The 10,557-nt window shown below is 42.7% G+C and overlaps 1 protein-coding gene across 1 annotated transcript in view; it reads right to left on the reverse strand.

Moving 5' to 3' along the window:
• The window catches only part of F13A1 (coagulation factor XIII, A1 polypeptide), a 61,077-nt gene that overhangs the window by 1,619 nt on the left and 48,901 nt on the right, over positions 1-10,557 (reverse strand). The window contains exons 13-15 of the mRNA XM_009326530.1: positions 10,531-10,553; positions 6,329-6,489; positions 3,199-3,336 (exon numbers count right to left, since the gene is read on the reverse strand). Of these exons, the coding sequence (XP_009324805.1) occupies positions 3,199-3,336; positions 6,329-6,489; positions 10,531-10,553 (322 nt within the window). The remainder of the gene's footprint in view (positions 1-3,198; positions 3,337-6,328; positions 6,490-10,530; positions 10,554-10,557) is intronic.

The following is a 10,557-nucleotide window of genomic DNA, read 5'->3' on the forward strand; positions in this document are numbered from 1 at the left end:
AGTAACAATATTGTGATCAGTCAGCCAATGCTCTCAACCTGACCCACAACTGGAGAAACTGAAGATGGACAGTACAACATGTCTCAAATTTTTTAAGCTTCACTCCATCTCATGTGTCCTATAAATTATTCCCTCCATCTTCTATTCCTCTCAGAACTGACTCTGACAAAACCTTTTCTAGCTTTTCCTCCAGGCTAATTTTAAATTTCCAAAATGAATCCATTTTCTTCTTCCTCCTGTCACTTCCTCTCACAATCACTTTCAGAATGATCTTTTTTATAGCTAACATATTTTTTCTACTTCATAATTCCATTTTACCTGTTTATTATAGTCTATAGCCTGCTATTGATTCCTTAAATCGTTAAAAAAGTCTTTGTTATGAAGTGTCCAGGGCATTCCCATGCAAACCTGATGCAGTGCTGAGGAGATGCTGAGACCCTCCGCCAGCTCCTACCCTGAGCCACCCTGCCACGGTCGTAGCATCAACAAATCTCCTCACTGGCCATTTCAGATGACTTCTTCATGTCCATACAAATAAGTCAAAGTGTTATTGGGAGTTAGCAGTTACTCTTTTACATTATGTATGACTTGATAACTCATACTATAAAGCAACTCTATTCTGTGCTGCTCTTGATTTTCAATTTTTGCTACAATTAAGGTGCATGGAGAGCCTCGAGTATTAGGTTTCTGTGTTTTCTCAGTGCTTTCACTACATTCTGTGTGCAGATTTTGAAGGCTGATATTGTTTGATTAATTATGTTTGGGGGATGTCAGGATACAGCTGCTCCAAAGGAACCAATGGAGAAGGTAGTGTAGTGGGGAGCTATTTATAAAAATGAATGTTCTTTTCCTCACCATTAAGTAAGAGGATTATCAATTTAGCTAGTGTTCTCATCTCACGTCTATGGCATTCTGCAAGCAACTGAATAAAGTGAGAGTAAAGTAAGCCTAAACTTTAGTCACTGTTTCAAATTTTCATCTGGTAGGATTTGGCTCTCAGATGCCATATCCTATGCCAGGGTCAGGACAGAAATGACTGCCCAGGCTTAGCACAAGCTGCCACAAGACAAGAAACCTTAATTAGCTCTAAATGAGCTTTGACACGTAGAAACACCCGAAGTGACTTACCTGCTAGTGTGAATGCATGCTTGGCTAAAATCCTTTTAACACTATCCATCACTGCCTGTTTAATTCTCATTTGTCATGCAAAGACTATGCCCCACGTAGGGACTGATGCTGCCAAAGGCTTTTCCATAAGTCATGCTCCTCATCTGTCTGAGGCTAATAGCTAAATCTCTCTTTCTCTCTCTCATGTCTTTATGAATGGTCAAGACTGAAGCCCCCAAGCGACATCATTCCCAGAATAATGTTGATCAGCTGGATCACACATACCTGTTTTGTAGAGTCACCCAAGTGATACAGAAAAGCTACCTTAAAAATGCAGGGAGGTCAAAAGTCTCATCCCCACAAAGAATTTCAAAAGCCACATCCCATATGTGACAGTCCCTGATGGACAGGGAAGCAGTGGAAGGGTGGGAAAAGCCTAGAATAGGTTTAATTCTCTTTGCAAATAGAGTAAAGCAACCCTAATCTGATTTTTTCTGGGAAAAAATTCAGTGATAAATGGTTCTGCGTAATATGCTGAGCCATCACTGCACCGGAACCATTTATCACTCTGAATGCATGGAGGAAAATGTGATTATTATTTAAATAAACTACAACTGCCCCCTGCTCTGTCCTCTGTGTGTATAACCTGCAGCCCTCATTCATCTCAGAGAAGTTAAATCTTAAAATGACTAAGCTGATCCATTTCCATTTTAAATGATGCCAAGAGCACTACTGAAAAGGGGAAAACATGGTGACTTGACGAAAAATGACGTCTGTTCCGTGAGTCATTTTTCTCCCTAACTTCTGTGCCTTTGATGCACCTGACAACTTCTGCATCCTTGAAGGTGAGAGCAGCCCAAGGCAGCTTTTGGATCGAGATGGATGCAGAACAACAGGGGACGCTGGCACGGCTGGGCAGCAACGAGGGCTATTACTGCAACTTGTGTAACTCGTGCGGACCATGCTGAGTCATGTTCCGCAGCATCTGTGACATACCACATGCACAAAGCAAGCACAGTATGATGCCCTTTCACAGTCATTTTTCTATCCAGCTCCACTCTGGAGACTGGTTTTGATCTTTTTATCCCTGGCCCAGGTGCAATCAGGGTCAGACCTCCTGGCTGCAGATAATGCTGACAATTTATGCAGCTGCTGAAGCACAGGCAAGTTTTCAAACTCCTTTTGCACACACCTGGGGACCATCAGCTCAGGTAATGATACATAACATTGCTTTGGCTGCCCAAGACTAAGCAATGGCTGCAAAATTTTCCAAGGATCCCAGATATATATCCTGGAACTGGCTAATGCTGAGCTTATAACACTGAACTCAAATGGAAAGAGGGTTTAGGAAACAACTTGCTTAGCGTACGGGTACCACTGTGTCGGCATGAGGTGCAACTCTGAGTATGATGAAGGTGGCTTTCCTTTTCCTCAGACTTGGGAGCACCCTGTGTTAGGAACACACCTCTGTGCTGGGGCAACCCTCTGCAGTGGTGCTACCAGGGGGAGCTGTGTGCTCGCACACCCACTGTAGCCATCCCAGCGGGCTCTGCTGCATCCGACACACATTTCATGTCTTGACATAAGCTTGCAAAGATCATCTGAGGTACCTGAATGTCTTGTATAATCATGATTAACACGAGTGGAGAAAAGCCCTTTTTGAAAAACAGCACAGGACTTGATTTGCACATACTAAGCGAGTGGCAGTAAACACTTCATGTGTAGGATAAATCTGTCTTTCTTTCTGTGATAGCGGCTCATAGGTGCTATTGTCAAACGCTAAAAATAATGTAACACAGTGAAAAAGTAAACTCAGGCTGCATTAGCAACTACCCACAACCACTACCCCTTCCTCCAACACTGGTATTGAACGGATGAAATGCTCTCACAGTCTCTCTGCACAGTCTCTCTGGACAGCCTGACTTCTTCTGACTATTGAGACCTATAGCTCCCCTGTGTATTGAATTTTAAAGTAAGGATAGTGTGTCTGAATTGAATTACTCAGCGCAGCATTAGTTAAGTGTCTCTTACGAGCCTCCTTCTGTGAGCAAGTAGGGGATGAACTCCCAGCTAGTTGCGCTTTCTTCCCTACCTGAACTCCTTTTTCATTGTTCTCAGCACACCAGGTCCCTCGAGGCGGAGCGTGACGTTGTCCAGGGTTTTTTTCAGAGGATTGGTGAATTTCACAGTCACAGACATTTCTTTACCAGCTACCATCTCACCTTGGGTCTGCAAGACAAGGAAAGGACAATGCTCCACAAGCCAATAACAATAAAATGATCCATGGTGAAATCTGTAGGGTTAAATACACAGTACTTGCAAGGAAGGAGAGGAGGGGGAATGGAGCACACAGCAAAACAGCATGAGGCAGAGAAAGCCTAGTCAGAAGAAAATTGTTGGATGGGCCCATAGGTACCACAGAAATCTGTATACACAGTCCTGGAGCTGAGTGTCCAACTAAGGACAAGTCTAGCTGAGGGGGCCTCTCTCCCAGATTCCGCTCCCCTCCCCAGGCTCCCCACCAGCACTGAAGTGCATGGCCTGCTCAGGACGTAAGCTCCAGAAGAGAAGGGCAGGTCTTATTACCTTAACTTAGAAACTCCTTGTCACATTGCTTGCACCCCCCAAAATTGTTGTGCCCATCTTCCCCCTGCCTTGCAACCACCTCTTGTGCTCTGAAGGGTTTCTAGCCCTGCGAATGCGCTCTACATAGACCTGAGAGCCAGTTGTCCTCCAAAACCCTTACATGGCAAAAAATCAATGCATTTTGCACTGGAAAATATTAAACTGCGAGACTAATGAGCAGCAATCTCACTGACTTCCACGTGTATTACAGGACACAGCTGAAGGGATCTGTCTGTCCCTTCAGATCAGTGCTGGTAGTACAGCTGCCTGGAAAACACCTCCAAATGAACGTGTTTTTAAACAAAGACTACATGCATGGGGATGTTGGTTTCTTTCCTCTAGAAACACAACATTTCTCTCAGAATATAAAAGGCTCAGGCAAGGGTTTTCAACTTATGGCTGGCAGATCCCAGCTGGTCCATGGACTACTTTAAAGGGCCTTGAGAAAGGTAATTAAGAAAAACAAGTATCTTGTTGATAAATTTAAAGTGATACACTGGGGTCTGCAGCCCTACTGCAAATTTTTAAGGAGTATGACAAAAAGTTGTTGCAAAAAGCTGGAACGACTCTGGTCTAAGGGATCACTCTGCACCCAATATCGATATATTGACTGGAGTAAAGAATGAGATACTCGCATCTAAGCTCTCGACAGCATTTGGCCACCTGAATTTGCAAAAAGACATCAGTGACATTTTCAGAAGTCCTAGCCCAGTTAGCAGTCTTATGTCCTCCTTATTTTAATTGCCTATTTAAGATCACTGTCACATGGGGGGATTCAAAATCATCCTGAACTCCCACACATACAACCGAGACCATGATCTGTATTTGCCGAGCTTATTTTTGTAACCTGGTCTCAAGCTAAATTAGAATAAGGTGTAATTTCCAGTGTAATTTCCTACACTGTTAACTCTGACAATCTCCTTAGACCAACAGAGAAAGATCAAAGGTGTATCTGAACACATGAGGGGGAATAAGTTTTTTCATTCTTCTCCCTTACTCTCACATTAAGAACTCCAGTCTGCCAGTCAAATTCAATTAAGAAATCTGACAAGAAATCTAGGGAGATAAGCTTCTTCAGATTTCTTAAAAAAACAATAAAGCAAAGTTTCTTATATAAATAAATAGGTATATGCACATGCACACACACGCACACATACTCTTAAAAAAATCCAGCTATTAAAATTTCGGCTTATTTTTACACATCACAAAGAAGCAGAGAAGAGACAAACTCAGTTTTACTAGAAGGCATGGTTATTGGACAACAACTTCTCTTATATACTAAACATCCTTTCTTCATAACAGAAGGGAGGATAAACTATTTTGAAGCTGAAATTTGGGATCCTGTATAAGATGTTCTGTTTAAGTATTGAATTGAAAGAACTCTCTACTTTTTCAAAATTTGATTATTGAAGACAGGTATTTGAAGTAGATTTTATCTGTCTTGTTTACCTCCTCTCTAGAATGCTCAGTAAACCAAAAAACTTTTATTTGAAAATACCAATAATCTGATCAGATCATAGTGACATTTCTGTAGACCATGAAATATTTTGCAAACTTGACTGTAGTTTTGATCTACATTTTTTAAAAAGCTTTCTCTGCAGAAGACTGCTGTTTCAGATTGCTGCATATATTATTATATGGAAACATGAACATTGGTTCAAATAGATGTACAAGGAGGAAAAGGTCTATAAACTTAGATTTCTTTCAAGGTCCTGAATTTTAGGGAGCTGCATTCATGTTTATGTAAAGTTTCCGCAACAGGTGTTCTGATTTTTTTTTTTTTAGTATTAGGAAGAAAAGCAGATCCAAATGACATCATTCAAAGCAGATGAAGGCTCAGCGCTTTTGAAAATGAGGCAATTTATTTGGATGCCCAGTTATGAATTGAGAACTCTAAATCTCAGCCCTGCCTTTGCCATACGACATAGGGTCCTTGTCCTATCACAAACATTACACTTCTGCATTTTCATAGGTACCATGCCACCGTTTGCAAAAATGCTTGAACTTTCAGGAAACTCCACTGGCAGTACATTCACACAGTGGCAGCAAAGCACTGAAATCCTGAAAGCATCGTCCTAAATGGATGCTGGCCATCCAAGTTTGGAGGAACTTTCCACAACAACTGCAGAATCTTTCCAAGTGAATTCACCTCAATAGCAGCATCCTTCATTCTTCAGCCAGAGGCCTCTGTACTGTGTTGCTTTAAATATAATAGGCTTCTGAAGTAAATACTTGAGTGACTTGAGTGAGTAATCTCTCTTATCCTTTGAGTTTCTCCAGCTTTCTCAGGTCTTTCCCCCTCCTTCCTCCACTGAGATCACTACGACTCTCTACTACCAGTGATGCTGTCAGCTTCAGGCTTCAATGTAGGGATACTCAGTACAACATATAACATACCTATACACCCTCGTACACTCCAGGCAGCTGCTGCTCTATAAGGTCCATATTAGACTGAAGGTCTAATGTGTGCGCACACACACACACACACACATCCCAGAAGTCAATGTAGAGAACATTGCCTTGTAGAACAAGCCTTGTAGAGAACAGCCCATGTGCAGCATGGTGGTCGCACCCCTCCACCCCAGCCCTGAGCTACCTTGATCTTCAGGGTGGGAATTTCCAGGACTGTTGCCTTCTGTGTGGCCAGAGTCTTCCCTGTTTCATTGATCCGAGCCGTCACAAAGAAATGAAAGGAAGCTTGGTCCAGCAGGTCACTCAGGTACTCGCTTGATTTGATCACAACATCAAAAGCGCTAGCTGAGGGGAGAAACAGGAAAGAAAAAAGGTATCTGAAGCAATCTAATGGCTAATTGCTCCTCCCATCATGGCCAGTGCCAGTTACATGTGTGCCTTGGAAAAAAAGGTGGCCCACCACCAAAGAACAACTTTGATTTTTTTGCCCAAACTATCTTCATTTCTTTACCTCACCATTCCCCCTCTTATCTTGCCCTCTTTCCATTTAGGCTGTGAGCTCCCTGGGGCAAGGGCTGGGTTTGTGCACAGCCTCTGCCCAGTGCCCGTCAGCACGGGCCCAGGTCACTGTTGAAGGTTTCTAGGCATTACCACAAAATAAGCGAGAAGCAAGAGTAGCAATAAATAGCTACTGGGCATGAATGTCCAAACCAGCTTTTGAGTGTCACCCCTGTAAACATTTGCTCTTTCACTTTATTCCTGTGCTTTCTCTGCCCCTCTTCCTGGCAGAGGGATGCCACCAGGGATGTCACCAGAGCAGCCACTGGGGGCTGTGAGTCCATGCAGGCTACCCGGGAGACCACCTGCTCTCCAGGACATGTCTGGATATCTGCCTTTGTCCTACACTGGACTTGCCTGCAAAATTTAGCAAGAAGGTCCTCCTGTCACCAGCACGCCCTCCAGAGAGCTTTCACGTGCTCCCTGACAATAATTATTGGAAGGAACAAGTCCCCCTAAGCTAGATGGTTGAGATGCAGGGAATCATTAATTTTAACCATATTGAACTGCAATTCCCAGGCCAACAATGGTGTGAGAATGTGATGCAGAGAAGCAAACCTGCTAACTAAGTGACCAGGCAGAATATATAGATCTGGAGCTCTTGCTTCTATAAACATTCATCATAACCCTAGTAAACATATCAAGATCTCCCATCTGTTAATTATGATTATTACTGTTATCCATTATTTGTATTGTACCTGTGACACACACTGTACACACTGAGATAACTGAACTCAGTTGGGTAAATGACATTCACCCCTTATCACTCTTTTGATCTGCCCACATCAAAACCAGTTCCTTGATTTGGTTTCAAAGCTATTCCCTTGGTGACCACCTGACCTGGATTTACCAGGCCAGCCTTAAATTTACTTGATGTGCTCCCCCTCCCTCCCTCTCACTCTGTATCTCTTGTAAAAGAATTTCCCATAATGCCCCAAGCTGTAAATTATAAATCAGGCAAGGTATTTCTCATCTGTGTAAAGTAAGTAAGTAAGTAAATAAATAAATTAGTTCCAATTGAAGAGAAATTTACTTTACAGTGGAAGGAAAGATGAACTTTTCTGTTTAAATTTAATCACCACAGGAAAATAAAGAATAATAGACTTCCATTTCCTTAGCACTGGCTGTGCTGGTAAGTTGCCAGTACCACTTACTGCACCTGGGAAAGCCAAGGGAGACACAACACCGAGCTGCCTTACAGCCTTTTGAAAGAAAATAGAAAACTAAATATAACCGAGTAGATGCGAGAGCACCTTTGAAGGCACTGGAAGGTTTAAGCTATTCAAATCCTTAAAGATGTTTTCAACCCACACAATTCCTTTAATCATTATTCTGAAAATCATGCATTCGCTTTCTGTTTGAAAATTTAGTTTGCTTCATTTTTTCAGTAGCATGAGCTTGAAAGATGCTTGTGACACATCTTTATTATATTGTAATTTTTTGTTACCTCCAGATATATATATATACACTTCTTGCCATGAACGAAGCCTACAAATTCTGCCTGAGTGCCTTGGAAGGTATCCTACCATCACCCCCCTGACAGAGTATTCTCACACAGTTACAAATGATCACACTGCCTCCCTTCATACACCGTTCCCGATTATACGCGTACTCTTTTCCAAGGCAAAGCTGAAAGAATTCATGTTCAAGTTTTATGTATCACCTTCATAGATGGCATAACTGGTCAGGTTTTTTTTGTCCTGTTGTGGGACAATGTGCTCCACAAGTCAATGACTGTAGCTCAGCTATAAGCTAATTTCCACCTTGAAAGGTGGTAATACCTTAAAACATGTCTCATCACAGAGACAGTGATGGGGACATACTTTTGGTACACATGCAAAAAAATTCATGTTCTGTTCTCTCTGGTGCCTATCTCTAGTCTGTATTCACTTGCCATAGGTCAATTCAGAGTTTCCAGCACAGTTTCAAGAAGCTTTTTACAAACCATTTACTTAACTTAGAAAAAAAGAATTATGAGCTTCAGTGATGCTTATACATCATCTGTTCATTTCATTTCTTGCACAGAGGAGGTAGATGAGCCTCAAAGCACTGCAGAAGCTGTGTTTCAGGTAATAATACCTTACACAGACCTTTGATGCAAGAGCAAGACATAAGACTGAAATTTCCCCTGTCAAAGAAGTGGCACAGAATTTATACTGAGCAGTTGAAATTGATTTTTTTACTGTACCTAGCGAAGTCTCCAAAAATTTTTGCAGTATTTCAGATCAAATATTTAGTAAATGATGCAAGCCAATATAAAACCCCACACTGTGTTTTGATAGACTGTGTTGGAACAACCCAATGCAATCCAGAGTCAGCCAATTTCCAGACCCCTTGCAAATGAGTCAGGGGGTTAGAAAGAACCAGCAAGCAGCTGTCAGGGCTTTGTTATAGACCAGACATAGAATTTTTATTAACCTTCACCTGTAGATCCATCTAAGTGGACTCCTACTTTATGGAGATTAATCAGCTCCAAATCAAAACGTGCAGTTTTAGATGATGGTCTAAGAGGAGGATTTTTTTTTCACAGCACAGCAGGAACCATGATTCCACAGAGGCTTCTCACTAAGATAAAACCCATCCTCTTTGAGGAGAGAGGGCTCATGGTGTCTCCTGAGCTGGGATGAGATAGACAAGATAGATGAGAAAGCTCAGAGGTCAGCTAGGGTTGCTGTGATCCAGCACCAGACCCAGATCAGGAGGCCCATTCTTTGGTCTCCCAAAGTCCTGCCACTCCTGCTGCACTCAGCAGAGATTGCTTTTGCCCAGTAGCAGCGTCAAGAAGGCAAAATCATTGCTCCTGACTTTCTCAGTAGGGAACTCAAGTAGAGGATCCTCTGACTTAGCCTCCGTAAGAGCACGTTCTCATCACTTTTGCTGAGCTGGAGGCACTGACCCAAGAGCACAGGCCTGTCAGAAGAACAAGTAACTGGCAGTCATTTCTTGCTGGAGAAGCCAGGGATCTACAACCAGCCTGCTCCACAGTGCTTTGGAGTACAACAGGTCCTCAACACTCGCTGACTGTTTTCCGAATGGGGCTGCCATGGCTGACAGGAAATAAATTGGCTATGTCCAAAATAAAAAAGGAGAACATCCCTTTTCCCTACTTTGAGCAGTGCAAAATCCTGCCTTCAGATGGATGAGCCAGGCTGCCAGGAACTGCTTTTCTCATGAGGGAGGCAGGATCTCTCCACCACATTCCAGAGGGCACTAGGAAAAGTGAACGCTGCATCTGTTAAGACAACTCACCTTTGGGGTGCCTGCCCAGCTGACAAATGCCCCTGCTCCATAGTGGCACATTCTAGTTACAGATCAACTTTTTAGATCACTGTAAATATAAAATCCTGAACCACCCAGTCCTCTAAAGCCAGATGTGCACTTGGACCCACTCAGAGCTTGTCAGCTTCTTTCAGGTAAGACAAGATACTCACCTTTTCGTCCCTGTAAACGACACCCTGGGGACCAGAACTTTCCCTCACTTGCTGAGATACTGCTAGGAGACTAAAGGTATGAAAAATGATACCTTGCAGCTTAATACCTGCACTCTTTTGCTTTCTTTTGTACTAAATAAGAAAAATTAACAGTTCCCAGACATGCAGCTTGGTGTAAGAGAGCATTATGCAGGGAGCAACAGCCTGAAGAAAACAGCCTCAGCTCTAAGCAACACTGGTGGCAGGGCCAGAGTTGGGAGTGGAGCCTCCTGATACCCAATAGAGTACCCTTCCCCTAGCTACTAGAATTGGTTGTACCCATGGGTAGAGACACTGGTGACAGTTAATGACAGAGAAAAAAAGCTAGCAGGTTTGAAAACAACTATGCAAGTCTTACATGAAGAGGGTTCCAGTTTTGCACTGA

The sequence above is a fragment of the Pygoscelis adeliae genome, unplaced genomic scaffold (genome assembly GCF_000699105.1).
Source record: "Pygoscelis adeliae isolate BGI_AS28 unplaced genomic scaffold, ASM69910v1 Scaffold186, whole genome shotgun sequence".
NCBI lineage: Eukaryota > Metazoa > Chordata > Aves > Sphenisciformes > Spheniscidae > Pygoscelis > Pygoscelis adeliae.